Source organism: Juglans microcarpa x Juglans regia, chromosome 7D (genome assembly GCF_004785595.1).
Source record: "Juglans microcarpa x Juglans regia isolate MS1-56 chromosome 7D, Jm3101_v1.0, whole genome shotgun sequence".
Classification (NCBI taxonomy): Eukaryota; Viridiplantae; Streptophyta; class Magnoliopsida; order Fagales; family Juglandaceae; genus Juglans; species Juglans microcarpa x Juglans regia.
Genome location: NC_054606.1, coordinates 22,143,878 through 22,164,058, shown reverse-complemented (window position 1 = coordinate 22,164,058; position 20,181 = coordinate 22,143,878). Strand labels below are relative to the sequence as shown.

The window sequence follows — 20,181 nt, the reverse complement described above, 5'->3', positions numbered from 1 at the left end:
ATGGTTGCGGCAGTCATCACGGTCGGCAGATATTTCGCTGCTGCCTCTCAACTACGTGAATCAATAGCGGCCGGGGATGGTGCTGAGATCGCGGCTGTTGGTGGTGGGAGCGGTGGGGACAGGAGGGACGTACGTGGTATGGGGAGGAGAAGGAGGTGAGCCCGTGCTCGTAAGCAGTGGGAGATTTGGCGGAGAAGAGTAGGAGTGAGGATCAGAGGGTCGAGGAGGATGGAGATAGTGCCAGTAGGGATCGGACAGTGAAGGTGGCGGTAGCAGCGGCATCCACGGTGGTGCTGGGAGTCGGGAATCGGGTGTTGTATAAGCTGGCCCTGGTTCCTCTGAAGCATTACCCCTTCTTTCTGGCTCAGCTTGCTACTTTCGGGTACTGACCGCATTTTCCTCTCTCTCTCTCTCTCTCTAATCACACTATTAATTTCTTTTAATTAGCATTAATCTAAGTTATATATTTGGTATTAAGGAAACTTGATGGATTGTGTGATCATGAACTCATTCTCAAATCGAGCTGAAGTATTAGGGTGCAATTTCATAGAAGAGTCATTAGTTTTCTTTGGTTATAAGAAATCATGACCGTCGGAGGATTCAATACCTGATGGCGGGAGATGATTCAATAGCATTCAATAGTCATGGTGCGGGTCGAGTTGATTCACAAAATAATGATGTCTCTGTCTATCTCTAAATTAGACTATTCATTCTAAACGAAAAATTGGAAAGAATCAATGAGAGATTATTATGTATTGTATATATGTATATTTTTTCAGGGAATTTTGAGATAAATTTATATTGCTTAACTAAGTGCTAAAAGTTGGATATTCTATAACCTGTTATTTGTTGACATCGATTCAGAAATTAGGTGAAAATTATAAAAAACATAACACAATTGATAATTAATAAAATAATTAAATTAGTAGCGTTTTTTACCGAGGGTACACTTCTTTTCCTACTCAAAATATGTTTAATTAAAAAAAAAAAAAAGTTAATGCTACTAGATACAATCTTAGATTCAAACTCCTCTTACTCGTTTAAAAAAAAAAAAGAGTTTACTATTAAAAAAATTATTATTTTTTATGTAGATCATAAATTTACCTTTTTTTTTTTTCCTAAATGAGTGTTGCACACATATTAAAACTGTATATATTATTTCTTTAAAAAATATATATATCATTTGAAAAAAGAAATATTTGGGGATCATGATGCCGCATCGAATGAAAGTTTTTGTTCAGTGTGGGGACCGTACTCTAATGGGAACTATAGATCTAATACGTGGTGGGGCTCAACTTGAACAAAAAAGTATCTACTATGGACGGCTCGTGCGAAGTAGATTCCAATCCATATAAAGGGTTGGATCCGTGATATTAATGACTTGTAGGCTTATATGTGCCTTTTCTTCTTCTTTTTGGGTTGGTACGATTTTGATAGTTTGTGGTGGGCCACCTGGAAAACTTTCTTTAGCGAATTGGGCTCATTTCCAAAAGGGTAAGGCTACCGTCCAATAAATAAATATATATATATATATATATTTTAATATTTTTTTAATATATTTAAATATTTTTTTTAAAAAAAAATAAACTAATATATTTAAAATCACTTATTTAATTACTAAATAAAAAAAAAAAAATTGGCTAACGGTCAACTAAAACGGTCAAACATAGCGGCAAAGAATCTTTTCCCTTTCCTTCTGCTATCGTTTCTGGCTTTTGGTTGTGTGGTCCGGCAAAATATAATCATATCTAGCTTCGGCCGAATTGCAGAATACCCCCTAAAGGAATTTTGTCTCCTTCTCCATTAGTTTTCCAAATAATTGTTGAAGTCTCTACCCCAAGCAAGCAGTCAACAATGACTGCTTGCTTCTCAACCTCCAGCGCGCAGCGCCCAACGCCCAACTGTCTATTGAATGCATATTATATGCATTCATACGATAATGCGATATATATTCGCTTATAAATTGAAACTCCATGCGAGAGCTTTAGACATACCCAAGAAGAGAAAAGAGAGAGAGCCTGGAGAGCTCTGAGAGAAAAGAAGAGAGTTGAGTTGAGTGGAGTGTGATCCTCCTCCTCTGTAATATTTTATTGTGTACCACTATTTAATAGCGAAGCTCTTTTCTGTGGATGTAGGCAGTTGCCGAACCACGTTAAATTCTTGGTGTCACTGAGTGCGTAGAGTATACTCTTTTATTACCGTTTTTATCCATTCCCCTGTGTTGATTTCCCTAACAAGTGATATCAGAGCAATTGTTGGGAAGAGTTTTTTTTTTTTACAGAAAACTCGTTTTTAGTGTGCAGCTCAGTTTTTGGATTTGAGAATACCACTGTATTCGTCTCATCGAGACAAGAAAAGTAGTGAAAATCAGAGTCCGGACGAACGCCGCACGCTCCCCCACGCGCCGTCTGAATATCGGAGAGTGAGCCCACTCTCGACACGCGCCGCACACGCCCAGGAGAGGCACGAGTGCGTGAAACCCACTCTCGGAATGCGCCACACGCGCTCCTGAGAGAGTCTTGCGCGTTAAGTCCACGCGCACTTGAATCTAGGAGGCTCGTTAGATACACGCGCCTACTCGTTCCACACGCTCCAGTGAGGTTCTGGTGCGTGAAGAACACGCTCCTACGCGCTGTTAGTCGCGCCACGTGCTACACGCGCGATAGTGTTCCTGTTTTGGTTCTTTTGCTCATTCCTTGTGCTATCTGAGTCCGATTTTGACAAAACAAGACTCGTTTCCAACAAAGTCAAGCATTCCGGACACAACGGTGCTGTCCGTTTTGCGATATTCCACTTCAAAGATCTTGTACTTGCATTTTGTATTTAGAATCAGTTTAAATCCATGGAGGATTCAGCATCAGGCGCCATGATAAAGCTGACTGCCTCAAACTATAGTCTTTGGAGACCTCGGATGGAGGATCTATTGAACTGTAAAGATCTGTCTGACCCTTTGGAAGATGAAGGGAAGAAGCCAGATGAAGTTATGGATCAAGTGTGGAGAAAGATGCACAAGAAGACTATCGGTCAGATCAGACAATGGATTGACCATAGTGTTTTTCACCACGTGGCCCAGGAGACAGATGCATATAGCCTCTGGAAAAAGTTAGAGGATATGTATCAAGCTAAGACTGCTCGAAACAAGGCCCTCTTGATGAGACGGCTTGTTAACTTGAAGTTGAAGAGCGACACCTCTGTTGCCGAGTACACTAGTGAGTTTCAAAACCTAGTTAACCAGCTCGGATCCGTCAACCTGAATCTTGGCGATGAAGAACAAGCCCTGCTACTTCTCAGTTCGTTACCAGATAGTTGGGAGACGCTGGTGGTCTCCCTCAGTAACTCTACTCCAGATGGCAAACTTACCATGACGATGGTTAAGGATGCCCTATTTAATGAGGAGGCCAGATGAAAAGAGACAAGCATGAATCAAACTCATGTCCTTGTCACTGAGAGTAGAGAAAGGCCTCGAGGTGATGATAGAGGGAGAAGTGGAGGCAGAAACAGAGGGAAGTCTCAACCACGTGGAAGGTCCAGCAGTAGTAGGAACCAGTAGACGGGTAACATGAAATGTTACCATTGTAGCAAAGAAGGCTACATAAGGAAAAACTGCCGCAAGTTTTTAAGGGAGTAAGGTCAAAGCAATAAGCTGAAGAAAGAAGATGGTGAAACCCTTGTCACTCTTTCGGGAGATGTGGCAATACTCTCCACTAGTGACGAGACGTGTCTGCACATTGCAAGCCATGATGTTGAGTGGGTGGTAGACACAGCAGCATCATACCATGCCACTTCCCATAGTGAATTTTTCACTACGTACAAAGCAGAAGACTTTGGTACGGTAAGGATGGGGAACGCCAGTTCCTCAAAGATCGTGGGAGTTGGCGAAGTGCAGATAAAAATCAACGTTGGTTGTACCATGGTGTTGAAAGATGTTCGACACATTCCTGACCTTCAGCTCAACCTGATTTTGGGAACAGCCCTTGATCGACAGGGCTATGACAGCTACTTCAGCAATGGCACTTGGAAGCTGTCACAAGGTGCCATGGTTGTCGCCCGAGGACATTTTTGCGGTACGTTGTACAAGACCCATGTGAAGATTGATACTGATAGCCTCAATGCAGCGGAAGACGAGGCATCACCGAATCTGTGGCACAAGAGACTCGGACATATGGGTGAGAAAGGGTTGGATACGCTTGCGAAGAAGGTACTCATCAAGGTTGCCAAAGGAATAGCGTTAAACCCTTGTGAGTACTGTTTGTTTGGCAAACAACGCAGAGTCTCATTCATTTCTTCTACGAAGAGAAGATCAGAGTTGTTGAGTCTGGTACACTCTGATGTATGTGGTCCCATGGAAGAAGAGTCATTGGGAGGTAACAGATATTTCGTGACATTCATTGATGATGCTTCACGAAAGGTCTGGGTATATGTTTTGAAGTCAAAGGATCAGGTCTTCGAGCACTTCAAGAATTTCCACACCCTAGTGGAAAGAGAGATGGGAAACGAGTTGAAGTGCTTGCGAACAGACAATGGAGGAGAATATGTTTCCAAAAGGTTCCCTGCATACTGCGCTGATTGCGGTATTCGACATGAGAAGACGGTCCCATATACCCCTCAGCACAATGGTGTAGTCGAAAGAATGAATCGGACCATCATTGAAAGAACAAGATGCATGCTCAATATGGCTAAGTTACCAAAGCCATTCTAGAGTGAAGTTGTTCGTGCTGCCTGTTACCTGATCAATAGATCACCTTCCGCACCACTAGAATTTGAAGTTCCTGAGAAGGTTTGGTCTGGAAAAGATGTCTCTTACTCTCACCTGAGAGTGTTTGGGTGCAAAGCCTTTGCCCACGTATCCAAGGAGCTGAGATAGAAGTTCGATGTCAAGTCAACTCCACGTATCTTTGTTGGATATGGAGATGAAGAATTCTGATACAAATTATGGGATCCAGTGACAAAGAGAATTGTTAGAAGTAGGGACGTTGTGTTCCATGAAAACTAGCATATAGGAACTGAAGCTTTCTCGATGTCAGTAGAGCTTAGTTCCTATACACATCCTGCACCATTACAGTTCGCCACAGATAATAAGGATATGCAGGATCGAGATCCAGAAGAAAAAGAAGAAGCTCAGGGTGTCAAAGGGAGCAAGAACCCTCTCCACCAGCAACTGGTGTACCACCACAAGGGTTAGATGGTGATGAACCTCCTTTGGTTGATGAAACTCAACCAAGAAGATCGGCAAGAGGCCGTCTACTGATTCCGTCGATGAGATATCCGGAATCAGACTATATTCTGCTTACTGATGAGGGGGAGCCGGAGAGCTTCCGGGAAGTTCAAACTCATGCTGATAGAAGCCTATCGGTGCAGGCAATGCAAGAAGAGATGGGTTCTTTGCAGAAAAATCAGACCTATGAGTTGGTGAAACTTCCTGAAGGAAAGAAAGCCCTAAAGAGCAAATGGGTGTTCAAGCTGAAAAAAGATGGCCAAGGAAAGTTGATAAAGCACAAGGCCAGATTGGTTGTCAAAGGATTCCAACAGAAGAAGGGAATCGACTTTGACGAGATATTTTCCCCGGTGGTGAAAATGATGTCAATCCGAGTCATACTCGGATTGGTAGCCAGCTTGAATTTGGAACTCGAACAGATGGATGTGAAGACATCCTTTCTCCATGGAGATTTGGAGGAGGAAATCTATATAGAGCAATCAGAAGGGTTTGAAGCTCCAGGGAAAGATCACTTAGTCTGCAAGCTAAAGAAGAGTCTCTATGACCTCAAGCAAGCGCCGAGGCAATGGTACAAGAAGTTCGACTCATTCATGATGAGTCATGGTTACAAGAGACTTGTTGCAGATTAGTCTGTTTATGTTCGAAGGTTCCAGGATGACAAGTTTGTCATACTCCTTCTTTATGTTGATGATATGTTAATCGTTGGTGAGAATATGTCCAAGATTAACAAACTAAAGAAGGAACTATCCAAGTCCTTTGACATGAAGGACTTATGCCCAGCACAGCAACTTTTGGGCATGAAGATTGTTCGTGATAGGAATGTCAAAAGGGTGTGGCTATCACAACAAAAATATATTGAACTGGTCATCAGACGTTTCAACATGGGAGATGCTAAGCCAGTCAATACTCTACTTGCTAACCACTTCAAGTTGAGCAATAGCTCGTGTCCTTCTTCAAAGAAAGAGATTGAAGAAATGGAAGTAATTCCCTACTCTTCAGTAGTAGGAAGCCTGATGTATGTAATGGTTTGTACCAGACCAGATATTGCTCATGCTGTAGGCATGGTGAGCAGATTCTTTTCAAATCCAGGAAAGGATCATTGGGAAGCAGTCAAGTGGATTCTCAGGTACCTAAAAGGTACATCAAAGATGTGCTTGTGTTTTGGGGGAGCTAAACCAGTTTTGGAAGGCTATACAGATTCAGATATGGCAGGAGATCTGGATAGCAGGAAATCTACTTCAGGATTTCTCTTCTCTTTTGCAGGAGGAGCTGTCTCTTGGCAGTCTAAATTGCAGAAGTGTGTTGCTTTATCTACAACTGAGGCAGAGTACATTGCCGCAGGGGAAGCTGGAAAAGAGATGTTGTGGATGAAGCGTTTTCTCCAAGAACTAGGGGTTAGTCAAGAAGACTACAAGGTACATTGTGATAGTCAAAGTGCTCTAGATTTGAGCAAGAACTCAATGTACCCTTCCCGTACTAAGCATATTGATATCCGCTATTATTGGATACGCGAAGCGATGGAACAACAGCTGTTGGAGCTTGTGAAGATCCATACGAAAGAGAATCTAGCGAACATGCTGACGAAAGTGGTTACAAGTGAGAAGCTTGAGCTATGCAGAGACATAGCTGGGATGGATAGCATCTAGGTAAATGGGCATGGAGGGGGAGAATTGTTGAAGTCCCTGCTCCAAGCAAGCAGTCAACAATGACTGCTTGCTTCTCAACCTCCAGAGCGCAGCGCCCAACGCCCAACTGTCTATTGAATGCATATTAAATGCATTCATACGGTAATGCGATATACATTCACTTATAAATTGAAACTCCATGCGAGAGCTTCAGACACATCCAAGAAGAGAAAAGAGAGAGAGCCTGGAGAGCTCTGAGAGAAAAGAAGAGAATTGAGTTGAGTGGAGTGTGATCCTCCTCCTCTGTAATATTTTCTTGTGTACCACTATTTAATAGTGAAACTCTTTTCTGTGGATGTAGGCAGTTGCCGAACCACGTTAAATTCTTGGTGTCACTGAGTGCGTAGAGTGTACTCTTTTATTACCGTTTTTATCCCTTCCGCTGTGTTGATTTCCCCAACAATAATTATACTGTGACCTCCCTTGTGTTAAACTAGTTACATACATTTTCTTTATCAAATTAAGTCAGAGGTTCTTGGTAAAAAGCATACAGCAATTTGATATGCTGCAGTTGACACAGTTTTTTTCGACTTTTCATTTACAAATTGTTCCTCACTCTGTAACTTTCAATGTAAAGAAGTAAATTTGAACTACATTACTTTAATTTGTTTTTAAACTAAGCTAAGAGTAGATATTGGATACAGTTATGATAGGTAAAAGGTTGAGTTCTTCTTTTTTACTCCAATTCTCATGCTTGATCTTCACTCCTCGTATGCTATAACTGGTTTGTGTTAATAAGTTAAGGTTGTGAGTTTTTTTATGGAATTATTATGAGGAAGGATAAAAGGCTTGCCTTCTCCACTATGGGCTAGCCTGTGTTTTACTCTAAATTGTGTCTTTTAGATATGTAGTTGTCTACTTCTCTATATTGTATCTCCAATATCATGCTGGCATTGTTACGGATGAAATGCTTTCCATGCGAAAAGCTCCATTTCTTGCTGTTGGTCTCTTGGAGGCCCTTGGTGCTGCTACTGGAATGGCAGCTGGAGGTAAGGCTCGTTTTGTTATGAATTTATTTGTTCCTTTTTTTATTTGCTCCATGGGTTTTCCGTCTCTATTAACAATGAAAGGCAAAGATGATGGAGACATAGAAGCTATAGTTATTTAAATTAATTCTTTTTGTTTGAGTGCATACTGCAAAGATTACCTGTTGCTGGATTTGAGCCGGTCTATGTGAGTTACAGCATTCATTTGTTTTCTGATGCCTTTAAAATGTATCTTTGATATCCAGCTATTTCTTCTTTATAGTCATTAATCTCATATATTTTATTTCTTTTCCTTTCTTGGATCAGCTATTCTTTCTGGAGCATCAATTCCAATTTTGTTCAGGTAAAAGGCATTTCTGATAACAATTTTTTCTTTGGTTTTTAATTGAATAAACAGGGGAAAATTACTTTTTTTAATTTGTTTATTTCACTAGTGCTCTATTAATATTGTTTGTGCGAAACACATTGTTTGATTTTGAAGAGCTAAGGCTAGGAGTTTGAGGTTTAAAGGGGTGATCCAATCAGTTAGTTCTGCATGACCCAAAATGAAACGTATCTATCAGGGAAAATATGAAAGTGTGAACACAAATGGAAGCACATATTTTATTATCTGAATTATCCAAATATTGATTAAGTGAGTACTTGCACTAAAATGGTACAAAATATAGATTTTTTAATATCTTTTTATATGCTACCAGATTGTATAATTAATCATTGAGCAGTTCAGCAACCTGTTATCCACTGAATACTGGTGGCAAAAACTTCTCTGGCATAACCAGTCAGATTTCAGGGTTTTGTAGGACTACCTGAAAATATTATATTGAATGGTGATCAACAAGAAAAGTTCTAGTAGTGTAATTGATAGTTGAGAGTCTATTTGGAGTGGATTGGCTCAAAATGTATAGAATGTAGGATACTGATTTTGTGGGATGGCCAAGGATAAAGCTCCGGGTCCGGATGAGTTTTCGATGGCCTTTTATCATGATTGTTGGGATATAGTGGGGGAGCGATATTATGCAGTTTTTCAGGAGCTATACACTTTTGGTAAATTTGAAAAAAGCATCAATGCTTATTTTATTGCTCTTATTCCTAAGCAAGTTGGGTCTGTGGAGGTGAAAGGCTTTCGGCCTATTAGTCTCATAAATGAGGTATATAAGATTATCTCAAAGGTGCTTGCCAATTGCATGAATACAGTTATGAGTAATATTGTTTCAAAATCTCAAAATGCGTTTGTGAAGGGGAGACAAATATTGGATTCGGTATTGATAGCCAATGAATGCCTAGATTGTAGAATCAAGGAGGGCATACCCAGGCTCTTGTGCAAGCTAGACATAGAAAAAGCTTATGACCATATTAATTGGGATTTTCTATGCTATTTACTTAGGAGGTGTGGTTTTGGGGATTGATGGATTTCATGGATTAGGCATTGTATAACTACGGTTTGTTATTCTGTTTTGGTGAATGGAGCACCGGAAGGATTCTTTAACAGCTCTAAGGGATATTAAGACAAGGGGATCCCATCTCCCCTTTGCCATTTGTCGTTGTCATGTAAGCATTTGTTGTATGTTGAGAGTGGTGGTGAATGGAGACTTTCTTGTTGGATTTTCAGTTGGAGGTGTTATTATATCTCACCATCTCTTTGTTGATGATACACTACTATTTTGTGAGCCGAATAGCAATCATATGCAGTACTTGAGGGCTGTATTACTTTGCTTTGAAGTGGTTTCAGGCCTGAAGGTAAATTTCTCGAAGTCTGAAATGGTTCCCGTGGGTGGTGTGAACAATATTCGGGGCTTGTCAAATATCTTGGGCTATAAAGTTGCTTTGCTGCCTTTGAAATACCTCAGTCTTTAGTTGGGGGCTACTTTCAAGACAAAATCTATTTGGGATGGTATGTTAGAGAAAACTGAAAGAAGATTGGCTGGGTGGAAACATATATACTTCTCCAAGGGTGGTCGATTAACTCTTATCAAGAGCACTCTATCTAACCTCCCTACCTATTTTTTATCCCTTTTTCCATTACCTACAAGTGTGGCCTCTTGTATTGAGAAAGTTTTTGCAACTTTCTTTGGGGAGCCATTGTGGAGGAAACTAAGTTCCATCCTGTTGGTTGGGATAAAGTTTGCTCACCAATTTCGTGCAGTGGGTTGGGGGTGCGTAACATTAGGGGCTTCAATAAAGCACTTTTGGGGAAATGGTTATGGAGATATCAGAGGGAAGGGGAGGGTTTATGGAGAGAAGTCATAGATTCTAAGTATGGGAGTATGTAGGGGGTTTGGTGTTCTAAGGAAGTTAGAGGGACACATGGTGTGGGATTGGGTAAAAACCATTAGAGCTGGATGGGGAAGATTCTCCAAGTTTTTCAGATTTACAATTGGAAGAGGTAATAGCATTTATTTCTGGCATGATGTCTGGTGCGGTGAAAGGGCTCTAAAGTAGGTATTTCCCATGCTCTACCAAATTTCTTGTGACAAAGAGGCTGTTGTGGCTGACTTAGTGGTACTATCTAATGGTGCTGTCCATTGGAATGTAAGTTTCTCGAGAGTGGCTCAAGATTGGGAGTTGGATATGCTTGCTGATTTCTTTGACTTGTTATATGCAACGTCAATGGGCAATGAGATGGAGGATAGGATGATTTGGTATCTGAGTGGAAATAAAAAATTCTTGGTGCGCTAGCTCCATCTATATGACTCTCTTAGATTTTTCTAATGATCATAGTTTTCCTTGGAAGGCTTTGGAAATGCAAAGTACTTTTAAGAGTGCTTTCTTTATATGGACTGCATCTCTTGGGCAGATTCTCGCATCGGATAATCTGAGAAAACGTGGTCTCATCATATTAGATTGGTGCTTTATGTGTAAAAGAGACGGAAAATCAGTGGATCATCTATTGTTACACTGCAAGGTGGCCAGGTGTTTATGGAATGAGATCCTTAATCAGACAGGGGTGGCTTGGGTCATGCCTAGAAGAGTTAGGAGATATTCTAAGGTGTTGGACAGGAATTAGGGGGAATGCCCAAATAACTGCTATGTGGAGAATGATCCCTCATTGCATTATGTGGTGCTTGTGGCTAGAGAGAAACAAGAGGTGCTTTGAAGACATGGAGCGTTCTTTGGATGAGCTGAAGTGATTTTTCTACAATACTTTACTTTCTTGGGCCTCAACCATTATTTGTAATATACACAATCTTCATGACTTGCTTGTATCTCTCACTGGTACCTAGATGTAATTAGGCATGTTCGTTGTATACTACTGGTTTACTTAGGCAATGCCTTTTATATCAATAAAATTTTACTTTTACCTATAAAAAAAATGATTTTGTTTTCATCCTATATTGATCTACGCAAAATCTAGTATTGATAGGCCACTAGTTCATGCTGGCATAAGACCATCTAACTATGTTTCTTTTTAAAAGGTAATATTGAACTTCACCAATTGATATTCTTTTAATCATTTCAGACTTTTCTTGTGTGGCAAATTTCTCTGTCAATTATTTTTCTTGGAAGGAGATATAGAGTAAACCAGCTACTCAGATGCTTTTTTGTGGCAGTTGGTGTAATCATAACTGTGGCAAGGCAAGTTGTACATGCATTCATTAACAATTGTTGAGGCTCATCAATGAAAAATTGTTTCTGTTTCTCTAAGGATCATGAAGCTTGGGAGACGTTTAATTTTAGAAACAAAATCTTCAGAGTGGCCAAGCTCTCAAGTTTATTGACTTCCCTCATTCTTTGGGATTTCAAGCTAAAGGTGCCCTACCTAGAATAGGTACTATGGACCAAAATATGGGGAAGGTATGCTGAGAGATTATGGTATGAGGAGCTTGAGATTTTAAAACTGCTTTGCAGTGTTAATGACACGGGTTCGGTATTCATCTGTGCCTTCTGGCTAAGCTAGCAGAATCTTTTCTCAGTAATCGTTGTACTCCTGCCAAAATTTTGAAGCAAACTGAATCAAATGCCTTTGTTGTATCTTGTTCATAGTTGTATGACACTGATCATAGTCAGTATTTTCTTGGTGATTAATAAGAAAGCTTAAGACGAATAGTTGGAAAAGATTCTAAATTGAATTATGGAAGGATTAGAATGCAAGTTGTAGCTATGGCATAGAATCTTTGACTGCCACCTGTTTCTATGTCTATTTTCGGTGAAGGTTGTTCTTCCTTCTTGTTTGAGAAGCAAAAACTATTCTCCTGGGGAAGCTAAGTAGAGATTGGGCTTTTTTATTCCTGGTTTTAGTAGCTGATGTGGAATCGGTGTAATACAGTATCAATCAAAATATTAAACTTATCTGTTAATAATATAACAAGTTTGTACTACTTTCAAGCACACTGCATATGGAAATCTGTTAAATCTTTAAGTAATAGAGCCCTAAACAATCAAGGGCTCATAAGAATTGTTGTTACGAGTGTCTTATATATTTTATTACTTGCATTTATTCACTTCTGCAGTGGATTAGTGCTGGACATTCATTGAAGGAAGCTGGTATATTTTGGAGCCTTTTAATGATAGTTTCATTTTTGTTTCAAGTGGCCGATACCGTGCTGAAGGTTGTTGGATGTTCTGACTGATTATTGAACTTTCCCAGTTCTCTACCTTGTATTGCTCTGAAGTAACATGTAGCTTGTTTATCCTTTGTAGGAAGTAATCTTTTTGGATGCTGCCCGGAATTTAAAGGTATGGAAGATGGTGGACTACTTTCATCATATGTTCCTGGATTGGCCATAAAATCTCATTTCCAATAAGGATGTGTTAGTGTATTTACCCATCATTAGGAACCTATATGACCTCAATGTTTCTGCCCTTATTGCATTTTAAACCAGATCTATACTATTGAAACTGAATTGGGGCAGGAAAGAAGGGGGCTAGCTATAACAATAAATAAGACCCACCACCAAATGATGACAGCATATCGAAGAGGTAAAATACTTGGGAAGACCAAAAGTAGTCTTACATGATAAAGGCAGAATGAAAAGAGTTTGGTCTCAATGAACAGAAACAATTTTATCCTCATTCAAGAATTCAAACTTTCCTAAATTCTGTGCATGTTAATCAAGTATGCTGTATAAACTTGCCAATGCATTTCAATTCATTGATAATTTCTTTTATATTTAGTAAAATTGATATGTTCCATTGTATCCATCACAGGGAGGTTCAGTAGACCTATTTGTTGTAAATTCCTATGGATCTGCCTTCCAAGTAGGTATCTTGCTATTAATTACAAAATCTAGACTATTTTCATTACAGGGTAACTAATTTCTCTTTTTCAAAATATTTTAATTATCAAATCTGAATCAAAGGCTAATGTACTGGAGCAATGTTTCATGCAGGCCTTCTTTATATGCCTTCTCTTTCCTTTTTTGTTAAAATTATGGGGCATCCCTTTTAGTCAGTTGCCAAACTACCTTAAAGATGGCGCGGCTTGCTTTCTAAACATTGGTACTTTGTCAAGTGGTAAGCTTCTATTTCTTGGCAATTACTTTTTAAAATATCATTTGATAGGTTATCTTCTAGTTTGAATAACTGTCTGTTTGGGGGTGGGTTAAATGATAGGAAAAAAAAAATTGAAGCATGGCTCTTATGGCTGACCCCAAATTTAAGATTCATTTTCAATTAAACATCTCACCTAACCTACTGATCTTTTTGGAATCGGCAGATGTAATTTCAAGTTGTTGGTAGATTTCAATTAAATCCCTAACACACAAAGACTAATAAAAAAACAAAAGAAAAGTCTCATACTAACCACATGTATTTGCACCGGAAAATGCTATATACCACGCTCTCGTCCTACTCCTTATCCTATTTGATTGATATGGCATTATCAATTAGCTCTTCAATTTTTTATTCTAAAAATGAAAGAGTTGATCTTATGGTTGATGAGCAGTGGGACATTACACAATTCGAGAGAAGTGGGATGAGAGTGTGGTATATAACATAACTCATTTGTACCAGTAACTGCAAATTCTAGGGTATGCAATCGAATCCTGTTTGCATAACACAATCATATTTTGGTTCTTGGGTGAAGTAAATTTATGTGCTTTATTTTTATTGATTTTTTTTTTTTTGTTAAAATCAGGAGCCATTGTCTGTGTCAATGGTAGAAGTCAGGTTGTCAAGCACAAGTGCCTGCTTTTGAGTCAATCCAATAAGCTGAGTGTTGAGAGTGCCTACTTGAAATGGAGAGTTCCATTTGGTGCAACACGAGTCATTTTGGTCATTTCGTGTCTTGCACTTAATGTATACGCCGGTTGAAGCACGCATTGGAGCGCCCTTCATGTGAATTGAAATAGAGAGAATCCTTATATATAAAAACCACCCCTAGCCTGCAGAACCCTTTTTAAATGGGACCTGCATTGTGTTATGACCCTTCTGTTTTAAGCACCATAAAATTGAATTTTCTGAGTTTTCTCCTCTGACCTCACTAGGAGAGTTCATAGGGTCCAGCAAGCTCACGAAGTGTATAATGAATTGATTACAGTTGGAATCAGTTAAATGTCTCTCTCCTGTCCTGATTGTTAGTTGACCGAGTTAGGAATGAAAAACCCATGATATTCTTCATGAATGGTTTTGCTTTACAACCATATATTTGTCAATTATGATATGAAACCCGGTGCTCCCACAGTTCTGAATTTGTTACGAAATTTGATACAATATTCGAACGCGAGTTATTGTTGCCCTAGTAATCTTTCTGTTGTATTGAAGTTGCATTTTAATTGGAGTGATTCATTCAATTGCATTCAAATTTGGCTCTGCCAGGATGTGATGGTGCTCCACTGCTACCATTGTTGTTTGTTGCTGTCAATATGGGTTTTAACATATCAATGCTGTATCTGCTCAAGATCTCTTCTGCAGTGGTGTCTTCCCTTGCTTCTACATTTTCAGGTATGTCATTCAATCTTGTAGAAGGCTAGCAAGCCTGACAGTAGTTGCCCTCCTTAGAGGGTGCATAACCTGAATCTGTACCTTGGTTTTCATGGAGGGTATTCCACCAAGCTAAATAATTTGAACTAGTTTGATGAGCCACAAGAGTGTTAATGAATGTAAAGGTGCCATTTGGATCAGGTTGGGTTTTGCTCTAGAGCATTAATCTAACATTCACGTGACACCAAGTGTATTTTCATGCTCAATTACCCTTTAAAAACTCAACATCGATTGTCTGATACTATTTTAAATCCAACAAATACAACAATGCTTTTGACAATTTAAACCATATTCCGGGCCGATTTTATTTCAATCTTCGCCAACGAAATCTTTTTTCTACTCATTCTAAAAACCTGCCTGTGCTTGAATTCTTTTAGCCTCGTTTGTTTTCGTAGATGAGATGAGATGAGATGAAATGAGTTGAGATAAAAGTTAAAAGTTGAATAAAATATGGTAAGAATATATTTTTTTAATATTATTTTTGTTTTGAAATTTGAAAAAGTTGAATTGTTAATTTATTTTATTGTGTGAAAATTTGAAAAAATTGTAATGATGAGATGAGATGAGAATGGTTGTAAAAACAAACGAGACCTTAAAAGGTAAACAATCTGTAACATACAAAAATACTGGTTTTGTGAGTTTCTTGATAGAAACAAACTAAATTTGTATCTCTGCCTGGATAAATTAAATAGCAATACTGCATTCTACAAAATGGATGGTTACTTCACTCTCAAACCCATCCTCTTTGAGGGTTGAGTGTGAAACCTCTTCCCTAGTGGTGACAGATTGCGTGAAGCATGAAAATGACTGTTGCCATTTCATGTTAGTCTAATTTAGTTCTACACATCATTGAACATACAACTTATTGGTTTGTGCTTTGTGGGGATCATCTATATGTTATATAATTTTCAAAGTATGGAACTTTGCTCTTATGAAACCTCATCATCAACCACCCCAACATATTAATTTCAAATGATAATTAGTGTTATAAGGTTGTTGGGTCGGACCAACCACTTGTTGAGCTTGGCCGCCACTTGTTGGTAAGGGTGAAAATTGGTCAGTCCCGTCCGGTTTGGTCCGGTCCGGCGATGGACCGAATATTTTTGATCTATCATTTTTCCGGACTGAACATCCTTAGGGACCGGACCAATCCGATCAGTCCATTCGATCTGGCCTAATTATTTTTTTATTTAAAATACTAAATTAAACTAAGTGACTTATTAATGTGTATTATGTAACAAACTCAATAAAAAAATATTTTATATGGTCAATGATAATAAATTAGATGAAAATTACATTATTAATTTATATAATTACTATATAATTAACTAATTGATATTATATATTAGTTAATTGATAGAATATTAACAAGTGTTAATAACATATTTAAAATTGTATATTGTTAATTGTACAATTATTATATAAATAATATATATAAAATATTTTTTTATTTTTATTTTTTATTCGATTCGATCTGGGGTAGAAAAATCCTAGACCGTGGATTGGACCAAAATCTTTCGGTCTTCTAAAACATGGATCGAGACCGACTGGTCTCAGTGGACCGAACCGACCGTCTATCACCCCTACCTGTTGGGCCTTATTTGTGGTATTATTATAATAATATATATCATTAAGTTAAACTTTTAAAATCCAAAATAATATATCTTATGTGTTAATAATTTAAATTAAACTAAAACATTTTAAATGAAAATAATATATTTGGTTAAATTATTAATTTGTATATTTCTTTAAAAAGTAAAAGATTATACTAATAAGAATAGGCATAACTGAAATACATAGGAAGTATACAAGAGGTAACACCTAGTTAGGCGGAAGAAATAAAGTACTAACAGCTTTAGTCCATAGGAATAAAAAATTAACAAAGTACAATCTAATCTCCTCTAGTGAGCGCTCCATGTCTTCTAAATCTCAATCATTTCGTTCCTTCTATATGCACAATAAAATACAAATAGGAATTATCTTCTACGTAGATGTGATTTGTGGAATACCACCCAAATTCGTCCAACTAGCCACAAGCTCGACCACGGTAGTAGACAAAACCCAGGCTAGCTCCAATCTTCTAAATACATCATCTCAAAATGCCCTGGCGACCTCATAGTGTAGTAGCAAATGATTAACAGTCTCACCATTTTTTATGCACATATAGCACGAGTCCACAACAATCACTCAGCATTTCTGTAAGCTATCCAGAGTCAAAATTTTGCCCAAAGAAGTTGTCTGAGTGAAAAATACTGCATTTAGGGCACCTTTTTCTCCAAATGCTTTTCCAAGGAAATTGTTTGTTCTGCTGGTTTGTAAAGGTCTTATAGAAGGAACGAACAAAAAATGTACATTTTTCTAACGGGTTTCCATCTCATCTTATTAGTTCCCTGAGTTCTCAACCTCATGGCATACAAGAGGCTGAAAAAATGCCAACTTCCCAATCGTGGGCCGCCTTGATAAAAGTTCATATTCCAATGGATCGAGCCATCCAACATCTCCATGAGTCTACCACCGATGCCTTATTTTCACATGCAATCCTAAAAACTGTAGGGAATGTATCAAGCTTTTATCTCCATACCATACATCATGCGAGAATTTTATTCTAGATCCATCTTCCATCACAATTCTAGTATGCCGAGCAAAAACCTCCCAACCTTTTCTGATATGCTTCTAGACTCCCACACCATAAACCCCATGCACACCTCCCTAGTGCTCTACACTCCACATGCCCCATAATTGAAATCAATCACCAACTTCCACAAAGCCTCCCTCCCAATGTTATACCACCACAACTATTTCCCAAGAAGAGCCTGATTGAATACCTTCAAATTTCTAATCTCCAACACACTAGCAAAGATTGGAGAGCCATATCTTATTCCACTTGATCAGGTGAAACTTAAATCCATCACCTAACACGCTCTAGAGGAAGTCACATTGGAGTTTCTCAATCCGGTTCGCTACACTAACTTGAATAGGGAACAAAGATAAAAAAAATAAGTTGGCAAATTCGACAAAGTGCTCTTGGTTATTGTGGTCCTACCCGCCTTTCAACAAATACAATCTCTTCCAACCTACTAATTTGCGTTCAATCTTCTCTATTACTTCATCCCAAATAGATTTAGCCTGAAAGAGGTACCCAAAGGATGGCCAAGGTATTTCATGGGAAAGGAGGAGACCTTGCTTCCCAAAGTGTTAGCCAATTTCTAGAGATTGCGAATGTTTCCAACCCGAACCAACTCCGACTTGGATAAGTTCATTTTCAAACTAGACACCACTTCAAAGCAAAGTAGGAGTGCATTGAATCAGTGCGCCTCACAAAAAATCAAAGTATAAAATTTGCTCTGCTCTATTTTAAAGCTAACAGTCTTTTAGTTCTCCTAATGTGTGTTTTTATTTTCTCAACTTATGCCCGTGCACTTTTGCACCCTATATAAATAGCTTTTGATCCATTTCATCGCTCAAGCAAAGTTTTGTAGGGTTTTCTCATGCCTAAAATAGAATGAACAGAGGGTAAGAGGATGAAGTTGCTCTAACCAAAATTTTAGAGATCAAAATGATAACATTGACACTTTTAAAGGCTTTATTTTTTATGTATTGTACAATGCCTCAAGGTATACAAAAGTAGTGATATAGAGTATTCTTTTCATTTAATAAACTTGATTATTCCTGGACATTGTGCATTTTTACAACTAGTTTACTTAATATGTGGGACCTCGGGTTTTATGTGGCAGTGCCGATATCGGTTTATGTTTTTACGTTGCGGCTACCATACCTTGGAGTTGCATCATCCCTTCCTAAAGGCTTTGTTACAGGAGCCACAATTCTGGTCATGGGCTTGGTCATCTATTCCTGGACACCGTCAATTCCCAATAGATGATGATCATTTTATCACCGCCATTGTTGCTATCAAGTGCAGCAGATGATGCAGCCTGCCTTTTGGTTTCGGTGATTGAGTCCTTGGGTTTCCGAAATAGTGTAAAAAGAAGTGCTTCGAATCATTGCTATTTGACTCAGACCTGTTCTAAAAAAGTCGAGGCATTTCGAATTGTTTGTTGACACGGACAAAGTCAAGGCAAACCTCTGAAATTATTAAAGTGAGGAAGAGGAATGTTATTTGTAATTGTAATTATATGTTGCGCGAGATAAATGTTGTGTGTTTTTGGCAATTTATGTTCAAAAAAGGGCCTTTTGCATCTAAAGTATTTCCGTCGATGCTCAAAGTGATGCTAAAAAATATCATTTGCGGCGAAATTAAACTCGACGCTAAATTTCGTCACAAATGGTGTCATACGACAATTCCAATAGTATATTTTTTATTGCGGCGAAATTTTAAGTTTTTGCGACTTTTCTAGTTGCCGTAGAAACCACTACAAGAAAAATGGTTTTTTTGCGAACTCATTATTTTATTTTCGACAAGTAAAAAATAACTTTTTGCGACCAAATTAATTAAATTATTGTCGCGAATAATTTGGATGGAAAAAATTAATTCTGACACCTTGATTTGTTTTACGGCGATGTTAATTGGCCGCTAAATGGTTAAACTACATTATACCGCAGCAAAATGTCGATTTTAGAAATAAAAATACAGAAAATCCTTTTTTCTTTCCCTCCCACCCCGGGGTTCATGTCTTTGTTTCTTTTTCTCTCTCCCCCATTCTATTGTTCAAATTTCATCCAGACGTTCTCTCTCTCTCTCTCTCGTATGCCACTGTTGTGCTCCAACACATCGGTAAGTCATCCTCTCCCTTTTTGGGATGGTTTCTTTCGTTGGCCTTTTTGTCTTTTGAGTTTTGTTTTGTTTTCAAATTTAATTTGAGTATTTTCAGTCTGAGTCTTTGTCTTCGTCTCGCTCCCAAATCTCTCTCACACCTCTCTATCTCCATTTCACTCTCAACCTTTTTCTCTTTCTAAAAAAACTATGGACGAAGGTCATCTTCCTTGATTTATCTCTCTCATTACCGAACTGCCAAAGGTAATAATAAAATTGTGTTGCTGAGAGGCTTTTTGTTTATGAAACAGATTTGATCTAAAATGTTGGTTAAGATTGAGTTGTGGGGTGGATATGGTGAGTCAAGTGTTCTCTTGTGCTATATGCTTATTTTGTTCTATAATAAGGGTTTTGATTATTCATTTTCTTCTGATTCAGGTATGTTACTTATTTCCTCCATATTAGTTTATACATTCTTTTAGCTTCTTTTCATATTTTTTCTTTTTGATTAGGTGAGACAACATTTATATTGGATTCGATAGCCTTGTGAGTTTCTATTCTTATTTCTCATATTAATTCATATACTCTTGCCCTATGGTGTTCCCTATCTACTGATGCTTAAAATTGTTTACAATGTTTTAGTGGCGAGTCTTGTGACTTGTTGAA

General features: G+C 38.3%; 1 protein-coding gene across 1 annotated transcript; it reads left to right on the top strand.

Annotated features, from left to right (window-relative positions):
• Positions 1 to 18,684, top strand: LOC121238199 (protein CLT1, chloroplastic-like). The gene is made up of 11 exons (XM_041135037.1): positions 1 to 136; positions 178 to 382; positions 7,744 to 7,889; positions 8,193 to 8,223; positions 11,337 to 11,463; positions 12,335 to 12,433; positions 12,525 to 12,560; positions 13,032 to 13,082; positions 13,214 to 13,337; positions 14,640 to 14,765; positions 18,539 to 18,684. The coding sequence occupies exons 1-11, from the start codon at positions 1 to 3 to the stop codon at positions 18,682 to 18,684; spliced, it is 1,227 nt and encodes a 408-aa protein (XP_040990971.1).
• Positions 18,685 to 20,181: the final 1,497 nt, after the last annotated feature.